The sequence below is a fragment of the Mesoplodon densirostris genome, chromosome 9 (assembly GCF_025265405.1).
Source record: "Mesoplodon densirostris isolate mMesDen1 chromosome 9, mMesDen1 primary haplotype, whole genome shotgun sequence".
NCBI classification, from domain to species: domain Eukaryota; kingdom Metazoa; phylum Chordata; class Mammalia; order Artiodactyla; family Ziphiidae; genus Mesoplodon; species Mesoplodon densirostris.
Genome location: NC_082669.1, coordinates 105,678,544 through 105,699,530, shown reverse-complemented (window position 1 = coordinate 105,699,530; position 20,987 = coordinate 105,678,544). Strand labels below are relative to the sequence as shown.

The window sequence follows — 20,987 nt, the reverse complement described above, 5'->3', positions numbered from 1 at the left end:
ATTTTTAAAACCTGTTTGTGTCTCAGTTCACATGTCTTCAAAATTGGAATACTAATTTTGTATTGTATTACAAATACAATACAAAGGGAGGAATAGATGGACTACTACTACAGATGAAAGCATCTGTAGTAGTTATGGTGAAGAATAGATGGAATACTACTACAGATGAAAGCATCTATCACATTACCTTATAAAGAGTCACCAATAAACACTTTAAGAATGATGACATCCTTTAAACGAAAAGAGAAATATTAACTGATATGAAAATTTGAAAATTTTAATGAATTTTAAAAATACATGTTTTGAAAAACTATTGGTTCTATGGTATTAAACCAGGGGATTAAAAATGAATAAGAGACTTCCTGGTTAGGATGTTGAGTAAACACTGGCATCTAACTTCTCCCGCCTTAAAGTCCACTAAAGCTAGAATATATTTATGTACCCATGTACATTCATAAATATATATGATAAATATATAGACATATTCAAACCAGGACACTATTGAGAGTAAAAGGGAGAGCTGTTTATAATTATATGAGGGCAAAAGAAGTAAAATGGGACTATACTGGGCATACAGGACATATGGCCACTCTAACCAAGAGTGAAGTTCAAGGTCAACAAGACCCTCTCACTTTTTTTTTTTTTGGTATTTTTTTCCCCACTGCATAGCAAGCAGAACTTCCCCAACCAGGGATCAAATTTGTGTCCCCTGCAGTGGGATTGCAGAGTCGTAACCACTGCACCACCAGGGAAATCCAAGACCCTCTCATTCTTAATAATAAACACATAGCTAGTAATTATTAGGAATCTGAGGGAAGCTGAGGAGATTAGAGGACAAAAAAATGAGGAAAATAAACAGAATAAAGGAACTTAGAAACTGAGGGAAAGGAAAAAATGTTATTATCCTTGAGAGACAAGAAAAGATTTTGCGTATATGAATTAATAATAGTATGCTATTAAAATGGAACTTTTGAAGAACAAAAGGGAGCTCTTTGATTTAAAACCAGGATGAAAAGTCATTCTAGGAAGAAGGAGAAAACAGAGAAACCAGAAGAGACAAAATCATGAATAGAAAAATAAAAAGAAATTTGAGGAGGAGCCAGTGTGAAAGTGAGCACCTACCAAACAGATGAAAACAGACCTATTCTAAGGCATGGTGTGAAATGTCAGAACATTGGGGAGTAAAAGAGTGTTCTTCTAATTTCTAGGGAGAAGGATCAAGAAACTATCAGAGAATGTGCTACGCCCAAATGAGGGAGTGAATTAAAATGAAGAAGACACGGGAAATAGGAAGCATGAGTTCCAACATAGGGGCAATGAGGAAATTGTAGGGTGAATAAACACTGGTGTGGTGAAGGGAGATTTCATGATGATGGGATGCCCCAGATATAGAGAGCAAGCAGTTTGGACTGGAGCAAGAGGAAACACTGGCAAAATGTCCACTATTATTTTACAGTCTTTTAAATACTGAGAACAGAATATGTCGGATTCTACTCTGTACTCGCCACAACAGTGCGCTAATAAACTTCCTATTCTCACGTGCCTGTCCTGCTGCCTGGATCGGCTAGGGTATCAGGTAACCTCTCAAAAGCATGCTGCCTTGTCTTAGCCCTGAAACCTGGAGATACACCAAGTGAGCTCAGAAGCAGAAGGGGCAAATATGGTTCCAGTGAAAAGAAAATAGAATATATGCACATAAATCAAAAAGGAAAAATAACAGTAATGATGATAATGATGAGGATCTAGCAAGTTCCTGAATAGTCTCATTTTTAATGCTGATTTTGTTCAAAAATATGAGTAGAAACAGGATATGGTATTAATGATTATGTGAGGGGAGGTCAGCCCTACTGACCTCCTCTGTACATAAATACAACAAAGAGATTTTTGAGAAATTCATCCACAGGTATACTTTTATTCAAAGTTATTTTCTCACTCGTCATAAATGAGACAAGTGCTGTTATATGGCACTCACTTGCGTTGGGCATTGATGAGTTCTGCTTCTACTTTAAGTCTGTCCCAGAAATAGGACTCCAATATTTGCCAGTTTAGAAAACATGTCGTATTGGTAGTTTATTATTTAACTTTCTTGGTTGCATCAATTAGACCAAGAGAAAAGATAAAAAGAGAGATTAGCTGCTATATGAGATACTCCTGCTAAAATTGCCAGGAATCTTCTGAAATGGAAATTGACTTACTCAGAAGGCATGAAAGGTGACCCAGCAAACTGAAAAACCTAGGGTTTGGAAAGATAGATGCTCAGGCATAGTGGCTTTAAGTTTAGCCAGAAGGGAGGAATTCCTAGTGAGTAAGTGTGAGGTTGTTCTTGTACTTTGCGCTGACTTAACTGGATTTCCCAAGGTTTTGTTTGTTTTTTGTTTTTTTTTCCACCTGCCTGCTGCACAAGCTGATTTTTATGGACTAGACAAGGGTTTCAGCCCCCAAATGACAGAGGAAACCAAACAACAGTCCCTAACCATAGACAATGTGAAGCCATTCTCAGTTTTTGAGCAGGGAAATCGCACAACAGAGGCAGTGCTTTTTAAAGCACTAAAAGGGCAGTGTGTTTAAAATATTGTTTAGGCAGGTGTGTAAAAATGTTTGAAGGTGGGCGTATTTGCATCTGGGGTACCATTTTGGAGGCTCCATATGTGATGGAGCTGCCTGTTCTAGATCTAAGGCCATCTTGATTTTACTTGGGGTCTGCCTTCCCTTGCTTGGTTCTGTCTGCTGCATGGGCCTCACCAGACCTCTTACAGCTTTCCTCTCCCTTTCTTGATTTAAAGTTCGAAAACCACCTGAGAACTTTTTGTCATATTAACCTATCACTGTGACTGGCACACAATGAAGAGATTTAAAAGAAAGTCTGGCAGGTAGAAGTCATCTGAGGAATAAGAGTGTGAATCTGAATGGGAGTCTTGGGTGGTGGGTAATCAGTTACAGAGAAGAGCTCTCCTTTCAGGCTGTGTTTGATCAGCGAGTTGGTTCCTAGATTTTCAACTGGAGCTGTATGAACAGAATTGAATTCAAAGATTTATATTGATTGTGAGGAACTGAAACAGCTGAGCGTGTGAAGTGGGAGTTGCTACGTGATTACAAAGGTTTATAACAAAGACAGCTTGTGAGAAGTCGACAAAGAGGAGATGATGTGAAAATAGACAGAGGAGAGCTATTCTATGTGCGGGTTAATGATAGAGGAGGCAAACTAGGTTAAAGAAAGAGGAGGGCGAATGCCTTTGATGAGAAAACATACAAATGAGTGGGGGGGAGAAAATGGAAGAAGCCAGTGTTTTGAGGTTTATGATTTAGAATGTGAACACATGAGAGAGAGACAGTGTATGACACACAGGAACACAAAGGGGTAGAAGCATAGCGGTGCCTGGCCTGTGAATATTAATAAGCTCTCACAGAGAAGAGGAGAGCTGTGTGTCCTCATTTCTATCTGGTTTCCTTGCAAAAAGAGAACGAGGTGCCACAATCATATTAAATATTACCAATGATACCTAATACAATTCCATTCAATCTTGTTACCTTCTCAAACCAGATTTTGCTAGTTTCAGTTTAAGATTTTACACTGAAAAACTAGATATTGGGAATAGAATTTAAATTATCCTTCAAGACTGGCTCAAACCCTAAGGGATAATTAACCTAGGTACACAAGAAATATACATTATCCTATAAAAGCTCTCAGAAATTGGTATTCGAGAAAATGCCTATAGCTGAATTAAGACCTAAAATTGATAACAATTGCTTAGTGGTTTATAAACTGATTTCATTTAAAATGTGTTCTCTCATAAAACACCCCAAGGCATCAGTGGAACAATGAAGAAGTAAATAATTTATGGCAAAAGTGCTGTCCAAACCACAGATAATGAATTAGAGTTGTGTAAGGAAGTTTTGATGATAATGAAGACATATAAATAAGAGATGCTCATCTCAGAAATCATATTTAAAATAAGACTACAGAATCCAAAATGAGGAGTACCATTTGTATGCACACATATGGCCATTCAGATGAATAACACACACGGGGCACTCACACACATATAGGCATGTATGTGCACACATGTGAACACACACACTATGAACGCTGGCTCTGGATGACTCAAGCCTGTCTAAGAAGTCAATCTCCATAACCCACTAGATGTGTAAGTTAGGAATTGATTTCTGTGAGCTTTACTTTCCTCACCCAAAAACTGGAATTAGAGTAGTATTACATACCCCGTGGGGTTGTTGTGAATTATTAGATGAGTTAATGTGTGTGATCTGCTTAGAACAGTGCCTGGCATTTAGTTTGCCCTCAATACTATATATATAGCTACAAGCATAAAATACAAAATCTTTATCACATTTCCTAACACGTTAGTAATTGTTCTCTCTAGCTGGTAAGCAATTTTTATTTTTGCTTATCTATATTTTCAAATTTTCCTATTTTGAACAATATGTTAAAAATCATAAGACAAATAATAAAGCTTAATTTTTTACAAACTAAATGTGGCATTGTTACTCAAAAGGTTAGGCTATATGCAGCTGGAATTATGAATAGTATACAGAGACACAGAGGTAGGTGTGGCAAGAAGAATAAAAAGTATTCCTCCAGTATTCCCGACCCCCAGTGTACACCCCCTGATCCCACTCCTTGAATGTGGGTGGGACAGGTATATACAATAGGATATCACTCCTGCGATTAGGTTGCTCTATACAGCAAAGGTGAAGAGATTTTGTAGGTGTCAGTAAGGTCCCCACTTGACTTGAGTTAATCCAACAGGTAGTTGTACTGGGTGGATATTAGGCATGGCCTAATCAGGTGGGCTCTTGAGAGAGAGTCTAGAGGTCAGAGATCCTCCTACTGCCATACCATGAGAAGGACGCAGATCTGGGACCTTGGGAACATCCTCTAGGAGCTGAGGGCAAGCCACAGCCAACAGCCAGCAAGAAAATGGGACCCTCACTCTTAAAACCTCAAGGAATTGAATTCCATCGACAACCTGAATAAACATGGAAGAGGATCTCAAGCCTCAGATGAGATCACAGCTCTGCTGATCCCTCATTTCAGCCCGTGGGACCCTGAGCAGTTGACCCAGCTAACCTCTGCCAGAGTCCTGACCCATGGAAACTGTGAGATAATAAATTGGTGTTATTGAAAGCTGCTAAGAAAATGAATATGACAGAGAAGGAACTGCTTTGCTTTGCTGGGGGGCTGGCGGGAGGTGATGGCAGCAGGAGTGGGGGGCAGGTTCATGATTCCATTAGAGCTCAAGCATCCACCCCAGCAGCCCATTTCCACCCACCACCCCCCACTGTGCTACGGAAACTCCTGAGAGGCATAACGATAAATAAAATGATATTACTGAGTGCAAGTGCTTAAGAACTTGAGTAACAAGCTCTCTATAAATATTAGATTAAAAAGACATGAACAGCTTTTACCATTATAGAGAATAATAGAATTTGATCAGCTAAATCCCAGGGCTTTATAAAGCACAAATTATGTAAACAAGCTTGATGGCTTTTTGATAAAACTACAAAAGTAGTGCTAGGAAGAATGCAGGAGGTGTTCCTTATTTGGACTTTAAACTTCACACCGTATAGTACAGATGTTTACTTAAATTTTTAAAAATTAAATATGAATGCAAAGAGAGTTATAAAGATGAATTCGAGGATAGAATATTAAGGAAAACATTGTTTTTGATTTAGGGATAAGCAGTAATTTTCCAAGGATAATAGCTGGATCTAGCTTCATTTACTATTGTTATTATCACTGGGCAGAGAGAACTAAATGAAGCTTTAAATATAAAAGTTCAATGTTTCTAGAAGATGTTGGTAAGCATCTTAAGGAAACAGAAATAAACTGAAATGTGAGAAAAATGTACAAAGAGGTAAATATTAGAAATATATGATAGTATATACTCATTAAAATTATATTTATACCAAATTTTCAGAGAGGTGATAAAAATTGAGAAGGGGAGGAGAACAATGACCACATTTTATAATGTGCCCTAAGATCTAAAAAAGGAAACCAGGCTTTGACTTGCACAGAATGATGAATTCTCCTACAAAAGGTTCAATGAATATATTCTCTCCTCAATGTCAACTGAGCACTTGAGACGCTGTCATTTAGGGCACCCCCTAATTTCCAAGTGATGAAGCACTGAACTGCAGATAGTCAAAAGGAGAATTGCATAGTAGAAGAACTGCTTTTTGATAAAAAATGAACAGTGCCAATTTATGTCAAACGTGGCCAAGAAATGAGTAAATTCAAGCTTGTTTGAGGCAAGAGGATTTTGCTTCTCAATTATTTGAATAGTGATATTTTTCTTTCATGTTCCAGGGCAATAATAGAATTTTTTTTTTTTAAGAATAGAAGGCAGTGTAGAGATCAACTCATTCCAATTCCTACTCTACTTATAAGGAAACTGAGACAGAGATTAATTGTGTTTAAAGTCTTCAGGGAATCTGTATAGCATCTGCCCACAGCACAGCTCCAGAGTTACAGACACTGAAGGCAACACAGAGCCCCATCTTTTTCTGATCTGTCCCTGCTCTTCCGTACTCCCTCACATGGGGCTACTCAAGGCAGAAACTTGGGAATCATTTTCAACTCCAATCACCAGCCACAGTCTGGTCAACTCAACTTTCTAAATATCCATCAAATCAATCCTCTCCTTTACCTGTCAGCCACCACCTTGAATCTCAACTTTAACTCCTGTATTACAACAGAGGCTTTCTGACTTGTTTCCCTATCTTATGTATGGGTCTCCTTTGGAAAACCCTATTCCCAGCTGCCAAAGCCATGCTTTAAAAATACAGTATCATCAATTGCTTGCCAAGTTTTAACTGCTTTGCATCCCATATAAAGCATGTTACAAGTTGATTTATGCCACTCTACTGACACTGGGTTGTAGTGAAGGAAAGTACAGAGTTTATTGCAAGGCACCAAGAAAGGAGTATGGGCAGCTCATGTTCAAAATACCTGAACTTCTCGATGGCTTTCAGGTAACAGTTTTGAAAGGCAACATTACGGGTGGGAGTTGTAGGGTGCCTGATCAGCTCCTGCACAATTCTCTGATTGGTTGACGGTGAGGTAACAGGGTGATGTTTCAGGAATCTCAATGATCAACCTTTTGGTTCCATCCTGTCTGGGGTCTACATACTGGTGGTCAGCATGTAGCTAAGTTCTTCCATCTGGCGGGGAGGTTAGTATCTGCAAAATAACTCAAGGATATGGCTCAGGATATTATCCATAGCCCTTGAGGAAGAACTAAATGTTTCTGACTTTGTTTCATGGCTGAACTATTATTATTTTGTCTTGCTTGACTATTTTCCTTTGTTTCTGCACTTTCTCATTTTCTCACTTCTCTGATTAAATTTGCTCTTTGGAACTTGGGGAAGGAATAGGAGGCTAAAGCTTTTTTTACAAATAAGAGGTGGGTGGCATGGAGGTGGGGGGAGTCTGAACCCAGGAAGGTCCCCTACGCATTCATTATATACATTTGCATTGATTCAAAATCACTCTCCATCCTCCCCGTCTTTTTCTCATTCTTTACGACCCAAGCAGTCAATTTGACATCCATAAGGATGACCCATTTGTCCCTAAAATTCTCTTAGACGCTTTTCTTCCACTTACTTATACATTCTCCTACATATAGAATATTTCATCACTAGAAATCTGACCTATCTACTGATTTCCTAGGAGCTCATTTCGCAGATGCCTTTTCCCAGTTTACATCATCCCCTAAGTGATATTATCATTTCTCATATATTCATATGCTAACAATTAGGACATTTATGTCTCTAACCCAAACATCCTTTTGGGGCTTGTCCAACTGCAAAATTTGCATCTCAATTGAGATGGCATATAGCACTTCATATTTAAATAGGTCAAAACTGAATTCTTGAAATTCCTCTAAATCTGTTCTTTCCTTAATTTCCCACATCTGCCATATGGCACTGTAATTCATCCAGTTATTTAATCCATATATTCAGGAGTTATTCTTTTTGTTGTTGTTGTTAAATGTTTTGCTCTTTTTAGTATTTATTTTTTTAATTTATTTTATTATTTAGTTATTTATTTTTGGTTGTGTTGGGTCTTCACTGCTGCACGTGCGCTTTCTCTAGTTGCGGCAAGTGGGGGTTACTCTTTCTTGCGGTGCGTGGGCTTCTCATTGTGGTGGCTTCTCTTGTTGTGGAGCACAGGCTCTAGGCACGCAGGCTGCAGTAGTTGTGGCACGTGAGCTCAGCAGTTGTGGCTCGCAGGCTCTAGAGCTCATGCTCAGTAGTTGTGGCGCATGGGCTTAGTTGCTCCATGGCATGTGGGATGTTCCTGGACCAGGGCTTGAACCCGTGTCCCCTGCATTGGCAGGAAGATTCTTAACCACTGTGCCACCAGGGGAGCCCCAGGAGTTATTCTTCACAACTGTCTTTAACCATCCTTCTCCTATCTGTCACCAATGCTGACAATGCTTCCTTCAAAGTACACCTGAAATTCATCTCTTATTCATCACTTAAACTATCACCACTCTAGTCCAAAGGAGCTTCTTTCCTTCCCTGGACTTTTACAATAGCCTCAGAACTGGTCCCAGTGCTTTCAGTCTGTCACTCATGGTACTCCAAGTGGTAGTTTTAATTGAGACCCTCTCATTCTCCTGTTTAAAAACTTTCCATAGATTCCCACCCACTACATTGAAATATAATTGAAAAAGTAAAAACCAGATTTTTTTCCTGCACCACCACCTGGCCCCTGCCCATCTCCCCACTTCATTTTGGGCCCCCCTATAGGCTCATTATGCTTCAGCCACTGGGGTTTCAGTTCCTTGGAAGGAAATGATCTCTTTCACTCTTTTGGGTATAATTTTTCAGGGCTCATTCCCCTTCCTCACCTTTTTGAGTGCCTTGTCTCCTTTCATATGCTAGATTTTGGCTAAAATGTTGCTTCCTAGGGAGGTTTTTTAAAAAACCCTCTATCCAAAATAAACCATTCCTCCCAATTCCATTATTTTTCTCTACAGAAAAATTACTTATTTGTTTACTTTTTTAGTGCTTGTTTTTATTCTGGGTTGTGAATACCATGAAGGCATTTATTATATCCATTTGTTCTCACATGGCACAGTTCCTGGCACACAGTGAATATAGAAATGAAAAAACCTAGAAAAAGGATCCTAGAGGGATGCTTAAATATTCTGTTCTTTTTTGTTTTCACAAAGTCTATGAAGAAATTCACATTTTGGGGGTTTGTGTGTGTGTGTGTGTGTGTGTGTGTGTGTGTGTGTGTACATTACATTTTTAATTAAAATTTTTCTTTTAGATAATGTAAATTTTACATGCAGTTTAAGAAATAATACAGACACCACCTCACACTGGTCAGAATGGCCATCATTGAAAAATCTATAAATAACAAATGCTGCAGAGGGTGTGGAGAATAGGGTACCCTCCTACATTGTTGGTGGGAATGTAAATTGGTGCAACCACTATCAAGAACAGAATGGAGGTTCCTCAAAAAACTAAAAATGGAATTGTCACGTGATCCAGCAATCATATTCCTGGGCATATATCCAGAGAAAAACATGGTTCGAAAGGATACATGCATCCCAATATTCACTGCAGCATTGTTTACACTAGCCAAGACATGGAAGCAACCTAAATGTCCATCGACAGATGAATGGATAAAGAAGATGTGGTATTGGGCCTCCCTGGTGGCGCAGTGGTTGAGAGTCCGCCTGCCGATGCAGGGGATACGGGTTTGTGCCCCGGTCCGGGAGGATCCCATATGCCGCGGAGCGGCTGGGCCCGTGAGCCATGGCCGCTGAGCCTGCGCATCCGGAGCCTGTGCTCCGCAACGGGAGAGGCCACGACAGTGAGAGGCCCGCATACCGCAAAAAAAAAAAAAAAAAAGAAGATGTGGTACATATATACAATGGAATATTACTCAGTCATTAAAAAGAATGAAAGAATGCCATTTGCAACAACATAGATGGGCCTGGAGATGGTCATCCTAAGTCAGACAGAGAAAGACAAATACCATATCACTTATATGCATAATTTTAAAAAATGATACAAATGAACTTATTTACAAAACAGAAACAGACTCACAGACTTAGAGAAAGAACTTATGGTTACCAGGGTGGAAGGGTGGGGGGAGGAATAGATTGGGAGTTTGGGATTGACAGGTACACATTGCTGTATTTAAAATAGATAACCAAAAAGGACCTACTGTATAGCACAGGGAACACTACTCAATATTCTGTAATAACCCAAATGGGAAAAGAATTTGAAAAAGAATAGATATCAATACAAGTATATGTATAACTGAGTCACTTTGCTGTACACCTGAAACTAACACAACGTTGTTAATCAACTACACCCCAATATAAAATAAAAATTAAAAATAAAAGAGGAAAGGTTTTGATCGATAAAAGAGTTTACAATGGTCATTTGGTGGTGAAGGGTATATTGAAGATGAGGAAGAGCTTCATGGAGGAGTTTAGGATTCAAGAAAACTCCTGAGAGATAAGTATTTTATAGAGAGTTTCAGGAGAGAATATTGTACACAGGGAGACTGTCATGGAATTTAGTGTAAAACAAGCCAAACTGAATTTAGGGAATGATGGAAACTCTACTCTGATTGGAGCATGGGATGGCCATAAGGAAGCAGGGTAGAAAAAAGACAGTGCTACAAAGTTTGTATTAAATGTGAAGGGAGGTGAATGCTAAGTTGAGGCCCATTCCCATTATTCAGTAGTTGGGATGGAGCACAGTGGTCATATGATCACAGTGGTGTGTTAGGAGCATTCATCTAGCAGCCTGCTGACAGGTGGCATGGAGGCGGGCGCAGTAGGAAAATATTGGAGTTGAAGGGACTGCTGGAGGAGGTCATGGAGAGAATGTGACTGCCAGCTGACCCTTAAGCAGAACCCTGGCAACCGGAGGCTCCTCACCCCTCCCCTGTCCTTGGAATGTACGTCCCACCTACTATTCCCAGGCTAGCAGCCCTTGCAGGGAGTAAATCCTTGCGAGAGGTAGGTGTTGAGACCATCTGGACTGAATATGTCACTGAATCTGTCAAGGCCTCGATATAAACTTTTAAGATCCTGTGGGTTCGGTGCAGAAATCTACTCCTATTGTGTCGCCCAAGACAAGCCTTGTAAGTAAGTTCCCTTGCTTATTAAACCTTCACCTACCAATCTAGAGGGTCTGCCTCCTTCTCAGTCTCTCCTTGCCTTCCACGTATGGGGTCCAGTTTCAGATTTCACTTGGGGAACTCCCAAGGTTGTAAACCAACAGGGGCCAGTTGGGACATTACTAGAATAACCTAAACCCAACAACTGAGGGTCTGAATCAGGATGGTGGTTTGAGGAATGGAAAGAATAATGATTTGCAAGAGGCATTGGGAAGGAGAAATTGAGAATTTAACAGTATCTGAGATGCCAAGAGATATACGCTGACCGTTTGGACTGAATCCAACAGTAAAATACTCTAGCAGGGACAAACTTCAAGTCTTCCCTGTGATTCAACGGAAAAGGAAATAAGGATAAGATGAGGAACAACTTACTTATTTGATCATGTTAAACAAACATAAAACTTGGAGATATTAGTGAACAGTGATGCTGTAATGATTATTTGGAGGAAGTTCTTTTCTAAAAGTCAGAGGAGACCACCTTCTTCTTGCCAGGCCCTAAAGTAATTAACTGTGCTTTCATTTTGTTTTATTTTTTAATTAGTAAGTGAATTTAAAGTTTAGTATTCCAAAGAATAATTATAAATCAGAAGTGATTTCCAACAGAGTGATTTTTCATTTCTACCCAAATTTACATCAGGTATTACCTGCCAGTAAAGTTTCTCCAGTGTCGAGAAATCAAAATCAAGACTCATATTTTCACTATGTCTGTACAAGTGAAAAACTCTCCCTCATCTTAGTAAGAAGAAGGAAAAAGAGACTGATCACTGCCAAGACATTGCTTCTTCCCCAGAGAAGATATCTTGCTCCCATTTTAAAAATATGTGATGTATTCAACAGTGATAAACACTCAATTACATCTGGGTCACTAAGAAGTGGGACAGCTCTATTCTTCAATACCAATGTTGTGAATTAAGGTGCATATACAATTTCTCATGACCACAGAGTGATATCTCAAGATTCATAGACTATCTCATGCTGTCACTCCCTCCTCTTCTTCAACATGTATTTCTTGGAAAAGCAACAACCCAAGCCAAGCTCTATGGTGCCATGTTTTCCTAATGGGTCAAGTTCATGTTCTTTCCAGATGAAGGAAGGGTTAATGGGTTGCAAAAGGCCAAAGAGTACCTGATGGTCTTCAAGGGTCCCTGAAACACTGGTGTTCATAACTACCTTGACAATAGAAAAAAAATCTTCTAACTGCAGAAGTCATGCTGTTCTTTTCACCACTTAGATCGAATCTAGAGTATTAGGTCAAACTATAGTCATACTCTTTAAAGGAGGTATTGATGAAGAGGAGATCTGTGTTTCCACATAAGGCCTTCAATTCACAGAAAAGTGATCTCTCCTCCCCCCAAAAAAGGAAAAAATCCTCTTCCATTTTGTGTGTTCTTCATATGAGGATCATATACATTATGGTTTTGTTTAGTTTTCTAGTTCTTTTCTGAAAAGGCATATAGGAAAGTAACTAAAGTAACTTCTTAATTGTCCAAGCCCATTCAGGATGCCCTGATTTCCCTTAAGGTTAATAGTTGACAATAGTTTTGAGAAATCAACATCAGGAGTCTTTTGGATTAAGTCTAGTTCTCATGGATTCTACTTTAGTTGAAGTAAGATTAGAATGAAGGTAAAGAGGGCCTCCCTGGTGGCGCAGTGGTTGAGAGTCCGCCTGCCGATGCAGGGGATACGGGTTCGTGCCCCGGTCTGGGAGGATCCCATATGCCGCGGAGCGGCTGGGCCCGTGAGCCATGGCCGCTGGGCCTGCGCATCCGGAGCCTGTGCTCCGCAACAGGAGAGGCCACAACAGTGAGAGGCCCGCATACCGCAAAAAGAAAAAAAAAAGAATGAAGGTAAAGAAGAAAGTACCTGAGTGCACTGACAAGTCCAACAATCAATGAACTCTTAGGTCAAGCTTTCTGGTAAGTGAATTATTTCTCTGGGGCACGCTTAGAGTCTTGACGTGGGGGAAAATTTGGGGACAGTAGCTCTCACTTTACCATTTTCTCTATCCACCTTCCACACTATACCCACGTCCTCATCATTCTCCCTTCCGTTCTGTGCCATGTGTGTCTTCCTGATGTTGCTGAGTTCACCACAGGGGTCTGCTTGTCTACAGCACTGTTTAGGGCTCTTAGTTCTAGGCGCACAATCCTATTTGCACTTCACACCTACTGAGTCAGTCTCCTGAGATGGAGCCAACAGGTTTGTATAGGAAGACAAAACTCCATGTTTCTGAAGAATAGCTGGATTTAAGAACCATTGGCCTCAAACATATTGGAATTTGAATTTTGCCTGAATAATATAAGCGAGTTATTTAACTCTCTAACTTCTTTAAAAAATAATTATACCTTACTCCTGGCAACCTTTTCTGAAAGTTTATTATGTGTCAGACAATATGCTAAGAACCATATGTAGATTATCTTATTTCATTCACACAATAATGCTATGAGGTAGATATTATTATTAATCAATTTCAAAGAAAAACATACCGAGGCTTATTGAAGTTAATACAGTTAATAAGTTGCTCAAGGTTATATATCTGGTGATTAACAGAGCCAGAATATAAACCCAGGTTATCTGAATAAAGCAGTTATTGTGGTACCCGATACATGGTTAACCATCCATGCAGCAATCATCATCAGTAGCATCATATAATCATTATCCTTATCATCGTATGCCTCAGGAGTTCATATCACATGCTGATCCTCTCCTGGAGCTAGTAAACAGGGCTCGCCCCACACACTTCTCCAGATTTTTGGAGGGCAAGATGCTACCAAGTGTCTGATGGAAGATGTGCTCTTATCTTATGGATCTGTACATCTTACATATGACTGTGGGAACCCACAATCCCATTTCATAGCCCTGAAATTTAATATGGAAGTGAAGAAAAACTAGGCTCTCTTCCCCAGAAAAATTTCATGAAAGTGGCAGGTAAGTTTTGCTAGTGCCAGAATGGGCTTGCAGTACCCAGAACGGCTCCTTGCATAACCATGGCAAGCAGAGGAAGGTTTGGCGTGACCTCTGAGCTTCCTTTCACGTGGGCAGTGTGGATGGTTTGAGAGGTGATACTAACCTTCCCCAGTCTAGGTTCTTGTGGAGGATGCTTCATGGGCTAGTTCTTTCTGTGGACTTCAACCTTGCAGTTTTACTTTCTAGTTTTTCCTCTACATGCTGATTTTTTAAAACACTAATTAGTAACCATTCAAATCAGAAGGTAGACTTTTTTTGAAAACCTAGCCTTGAAATACATTTCACCATTTAGCCTAACAAAGCCAGCAATATTTAGCTTATTACACATTATGATAAGAATACAGCACAGAAGAAACAAACTTTAGTGGTGCTAATTATTCTCAACATACAGAAAAGCAATCTTCATGAAACATAAATATGGCATAGTTACCTGTCATGTTGCAGTAAACTTTCAGAGGCCCCAGAGGTCCACTGCCATCAGGATCTATCCAGTAGTAATTTGATGTCTGGCCTAGGTGTTTGTAGGCTTCACAGGAAGGCTCATAGATGGCTGGAACGAAACATCCTACATGAGCACAGCACCCAAAAAATGTCTCTCCAAATAAATGCCCCAGTAACAGATCAAATGCTATCAAACCACTGTTTAGGAGAGTATCCTCTTGTTAGAAAGAGCACGCTTTTCTCTACATTTAAACTCATAATCTGATTTTTAGTCTATAAGTATTGGTTCTGACCTAACAAACAAAGATAGTAAGTTCCTGCTATGGCTTTAGTTGGGGAAAGGTCTAAAACAATCAATAAATTGTTAAACAAATATAATGTTTGTTTCACAGGTGCTCATGATCATTGAAAACTAATTTATACTTATTTATAGATATCATCTCCTTACTGTAAGGGACTTTACTGAAAGGCCATCAATATTGGCTGTACTGTTGGGCTATCAGCTAAGAGATCAGAGAAAATCAGAGAAAATCTCTCTCTCTCTCTCTCTCTCTCTCTCTCTCTCTCTCTCTCTTTCACACACACAGGGGCACTTTTTTTTTGCATATTTAGTATAAATCTCCCACAAATACCACGTGATTTCTAATCTTCCTTTATTTCAGGAAAATGGAAAGATATGTCTCTGTTTCATTTTATTTGTTACAGGTGTGCTTTAATTACATCAAATCTAGTTTTTGTAGAAAACTGACATTTATGTAATTTGATTGTAGGTTCTTTTTCATCATTTTCCTTTTTGTTCCCATTCTCCTAACACATTTTCTTTTCTCACAGAGACTGCACCTGTCTTCAGAAGTGCAAAATGGACATTTACATATCTCCTTTATAGCTGGAACTTCTAAAACACTATTGTGAAAACTTTTTTTTAATAGCTCTACATTGACATATACGATGAATTTGACAGACCTCTTTACAAAACTAAGGACTATTTCTGGTAAAAATCTATCTGATAAGCAGAGCCTTTTGGTAAAGTGCCCTTGAATTCAATACTCCTAGCATCTGTCCTTAGCTAAGCTATGAAGTAGGAGGTCTGATTCTGGGACCTCCCTTTTCTACTTTCCTCTCCCATGTTCTCTGTGCTTCCCTTTGGCTTTCCATGGTTTCCTCTTCCCAAGGATGCTAGACTTTAAATTCTATTTCATTTCAACAAAGACAACACAGGAGACTAAAACAGTTCATAAACGCTTTGATTTACTCAAGGCTTGCTTCTCACTTCCTTCCTTCCTTCCTTCCTTCCTTCCTTCTGCAAATAGTTATTGAGCCCATATGATGTGCTGAGCAGTAGGTTAGGCAACACAAGCACAGCTGTGAACCACACAGATTGGCGACCTTTGGAGTAGGGACTGCTCACTCAATACTCGTGCATTGCTCATGCAAGAAGTGCTGTGTCAGAAGAGGATGTGGCTAGAAAGTTAAGCACAGCCCATACACCATTTGTCTGAGTGTAATTATTAATATGCCACTTTCAATCTCCCAGTTGTCTTATTTGGATAATAAACTATGGTCGCTCTAATTCTGAATGCCATACCAAATGAAATAATGCAATAAAAGACTGAAGAAATATTTTTAAACTTTCAGCAGAAAGATGCCATAATTTGACGTAGGTTTTAGAAAGAAAGTTCCTTGTAGCAAATCAATAGCTCTTAGAGAAGTGAGTAATGAGAGCATGTTGGTTGTAACTGCTACAGCAACAGGCCTATAGGCCTATTGAAAGACGGCCAGAGGTATAGAAGATTATGAGAAAGGATAAAGCAAACAAGGCAGGATAAAGTAGATGGGATTTAAGATCAACAGAACATGGAGACTAGGTGGGTGGATGTAGTTAGGAAGCAACAAAGATGACTTAAACTCAGTCTCTGAAAAAAACCAACTGCCTTATTAATTTTTGACAATCCTTCTTCAGATTATTACAATTTTTGTGTACAGTTCAAAATCACCCAGAACGTCAGGTTCAAATTCTTAGGTTTTCCAACTGTCCCTTCAGCCAGTCCACCATTAAAAACTTTCACCTTTGTTTTGTAATATTTAATAATCATTCTCTTTCCCCACTGCCAGCACCCCAGTCATTTTCCTTATCATCTGGTATCTGATTTACAACAATCAACCTATTAATTGATTGTTCTACCCAAATATCTCTTCACTTCCCACCCAATTATGCTTTTTTATGCAATATCGCAAAACATTACTTTCATTATGTTTAAAAAATGTGTAGTGGCTCTTCAGCATCTCTGATTGTATATCCCAGATCACCATCTAAGCATGCAAGACCTTCCATAGTCCTTACAGATCTCTTTTGGTTTTAGCAACTCACCAGTATCAACCTTGCTCTCTGCTCAGGTGAATCTGACACAGGAACTTGTTTAACTCATGCTCACCCTTTCTGGGGTTGCCTCCTCTACTTGTGGTTTTCTACAGGCCTCTTTCTCAATCCGTAAAACTTCTCAGTCAGAGCTAACTATGAAGGCAGAAGTGGTAAGAAACAGGGTTCCTGTCAAACAGATCTGAGTTTAAATTCTGACTCCACGAAGTACGATTTATATAACATTGACAAAGATACCTAATCTCATTCAGCCTTGTCTGGGGAATAGGTATCACAGGTGTAGTAGTTAATAGGTGGACTGTTTATCGTTAATATAATTATTGTTATTTAGGCACCACTGACATTCCTCCTTTCTTAAGGAGACCTTCCCTAATAAATACGTCCAGCTTTCTGTATAGTCCAGGGCATACATTGCTCGTCTCACATACTGTAATACTAGTCAATTTAGGACTTGATTGACCGCTGTTAATTAAACCATATAGGAAATTTTTATTTCCTAACAAGATTGTGAATTGTCATGAGGGCAGGGTGTAGAAAACGTATTTTTCTTTTCTACTCTATATTGATCTAACATGGTATATGCTTAAGAAAAGCTGTCAGAATGAAACTTAAAATGTGCCTACCCTTCATCCTGTTCTGATTTTGATAAATGATTAGTTGGCTCACTAGGAGAAGTATATGCAAATGAAAGCACAATTGGATGATAGTAAGTATAGGTAACTACTGCATTTCTAAGTAAGCATATAAGCATTTTAAAGAGGTCTTTGGACTTTAACCCAAGTAATTAAGAGTAGAGTTGAAAGCACGTGGATGAGGGAAATCTGGGTAAGCAAGAAGCTCTTTCTTTTTCTTCAAAGTGTGACAACTATTCTGCTTGTCTTTAACCTATAACAGGTTTATTAGCTGCTTCTGCCTCATCAACACAAATGGAAAACCAAAACTTTAGTCCAAACTTTATCATGTGTGAAAAATCACCTGGAGAGCTTGTTAAGACAGGGATTCCTGGGTCTCACCCCGAAGATTCTGACTCAGTAGAGAATTTGCAGTTCTAACAAGCTCCCAAGTGATGCTGATGCTGCTGGTCCTGACTACATGTTAGAAGCATGGCTCTAGTCTTGAAAAAAAAAGGTAACTCAAGAAAGGTGGACTAATTCTTTATGTATATTTTAGTATAAATAGGAAAAGTAGGTCACTGAAAGGCAATACAGTACAACTGTAAACATTGGGTTGGCCAAAAATTTTGTTCTGTTTTAAGTAAAAGTAAAAGACACATTTTTCATTTTCACGAAGAACTTTATGGAAAAACACATTGACTAACCAAATGAACTTTTTGGCCAATCCAATAACATAAGGCTAGAATGCCACCTCACTTCACTCAGAATAATAAAAATGGAATGAGATACAAAACTCTAAATAAAAATACATGTTGAAAGAAATATACTTGGATGAATGCACAGAAAAATATTTGGAAAGGAATACACTCAAACAGTAACTGTGGTTATCTTTGAGTAGTAAGATTAAGGATGATTTAAAACTTCATACTTCTCTGTGTTTTCCACATTACTTTATAACATGCATAAGTTATGTTATCATTAAAAATACACTTGCAGGGGGCCTCCCTGGTGGCGCAGTGGTTGAGAGTCCGCCTGCCGATGCAGGGGATACGGGTTCGTGCCCCGATCTGGGAGGATCCCATATGCCGCGGAGCGGCTGGGCCCGTGAGCCATGGCCGCTGGGCCTGCGCATCCGGAGCCTGTGCTCCGCAACGGGAGAGGCCACAACAGTGAGAGGCCCGCATACCGCAAAAAGAAAAAAAAAAAAAATACACTTGCAGGGCCTCCCTGGTGGCGCAGTGGTTGAGAGTCCGCCTGCCGATGCAGGGGATACGGGTTCGTGCCCCGATCTGGGAGGATCCCATATGCCGCGGAGCGGCTGGGCCCGTGAGCCATGGCCGCTGGGCCTGCGCATCCGGAGCCTGTGCTCCGCAAGGGAGAGGCCACAACAGTGAGAGGCCCGCATACCGCAAAAAGAAAAAAAAAAATAATAATACACTTGCAAAATACATGTCTGGAGTAAAGGCACTGAGGTAAAATGGCAAGAACAGCTGTACATAGTAAAATTGCATTAGTTTTATAACTGAATTAGGAATTAAGAGATTTTTGTTCAAATCTCCTTTCTGTCATTTACTACCTGGAAACTCCCCTTAACTTTCAGTTTTCTCAACTGTAAAATGAAGACAATAATACCTCTTCCACCAAGTTATTGTGAAGATTAAATGAAATCACACACTTTGTAAACTAAAAAGCATTAAGCGTATGGAAATTTTAATGCACAGAAGGAGCTAACCGAAGTATTTAGCCTGCATGCCTCAGCCAGTTAACTCTGTACCCAGCGGAGTCCTAGCTGGGCTGCACAATTTGTGCATATCAAGCCCCAGGGAGTTGACAGGGCAGAAGGGGCTAAGCCAGCAGCCACTGAAGAAAGAGAAGGATCTGTGCCATTGTCAATAATCGAGCTTTTCTAGTAGACTGCTGGAGAACAGAAAGGCAATTGGGCTGATGGCAAAATAAATAGACTCATCAAGTCCATTGATTTACTGGAAAAGTAATTTTTCTCTGTTGCAACTCCTAGTCCCAAATAAAAGGTCTTATATTATTCTACATATTCTTAAATAAATCTCAGATATTCAAAAATATTATGAATGAACACATCAGACTGAATTTCATAGCATGTAAAAATCCAGAAAGTGACAAATCCTAAGTATCTTATTAATTTTCATTAAATATTGAATGTTGTCTGTGTGACATCATATTGGGTACAATGGAAAATGATAAAGTACTATTGTATTAGTTTCACCGGGCTGCTGTAACAAATAACCAAATACTTAGCAGGTTGAAACAAATGTATTATCTCACAGTTCTAGAGGTCAGATGTTCGAAGTGGGTTTCACTGAGCTAAATTCAAAGTGTGGGTAGGGCTGTGCTCCTTCTGAAAATTCTAGGGGGGAAATCCACTTTCTTGCCTTTTCCAGCTTCCAGAATCCACCTGTATTCCTTGGCTCATTTTCCTATTTCTTCATCTTCGAAGCCAGATGTGGCTGGTGGAGTCTCTCTCACACTCCGCTCTGATTCTCTGCTTGCCTTGTCACCTCTCTGTATTTTAAGGAGCTCTGACTGCATCAAGCTCACCCAGATAATCTGGGATAGTCTCTTCACGAGAAGGTCCTTAACTTAACCATAGTCTCTTTTGCCATATAAACCAATGTATTCACAGGTTCCATGGCTTAGGATATAGACACGTTTGGTGGGGAGAGGATTATTCTGCTTATCGCAACTATATATAAATAATATGATTGCTCTATTTAAAGAACAAATATTATTAAGCACCTAATGTACTCCCAGTGTTGTTGATTAATGAAAGATGCCAACTCATTGGCAGAGAGAAAAGCAAAGGGTTTAAAAGCAAAGATGTGAAACAGGCCTAATGTGCTGGGAAATAAAGCATCACTTAAGGAATATTTAGGGTAAGAACAGAGTATAAAGAAGGAGCTACCCCCAAGGAAAAGGATAACTCTCAATACTTTGAATTGTCACAGAAAAACAGAATGGAAATCAGCTAGGGGAAGTGGTAATACATTTAGTGAGCAGATTTGGATGACTTTTTAAATATTTCAGGGTGGTGGTACTTGTAGAAACCAGATTATAAGAAAAGGAACTAGCTGGTGGAATGGGGTGGATGTTGACCACACTATTGTAGGAGTTTGAACCGTGAAAGGAAAAAATAGAAAAAAAACTGATAGAGATTGCTAAGTACAAGTGAGGGAATTTTTGTTAGGATATGTGAGACAGTTATCTTTATTGTTTTTAATGGGGTAATTTCTGATTATAAAAGGAATTTATAGGGGAATTCCCTAGTGGTCCAGTGGTTAAGACTCTGCGCGTCCAATGCAGGGGGTGCGCGTTCAATCCCTGGTTGGGGAACTAAGATCCCACATATCTCATGGTCAAAAAAAGAAAAAAAAAAGCATCTATA

At 39.4% G+C, this 20,987-nt stretch overlaps 1 protein-coding gene across 1 annotated transcript in view; it reads right to left on the bottom strand.

The window, feature by feature from the left end:
- CNTNAP2 (contactin associated protein 2) overlaps positions 1-20,987 on the bottom strand; it is a 1,481,544-nt gene that overhangs the window by 737,403 nt on the left and 723,154 nt on the right. The window contains exon 14 of the mRNA XM_060107754.1: positions 14,568-14,687. Coding sequence (XP_059963737.1) covers positions 14,568-14,687 — 120 coding nt within the window. The remainder of the gene's footprint in view (positions 1-14,567; positions 14,688-20,987) is intronic.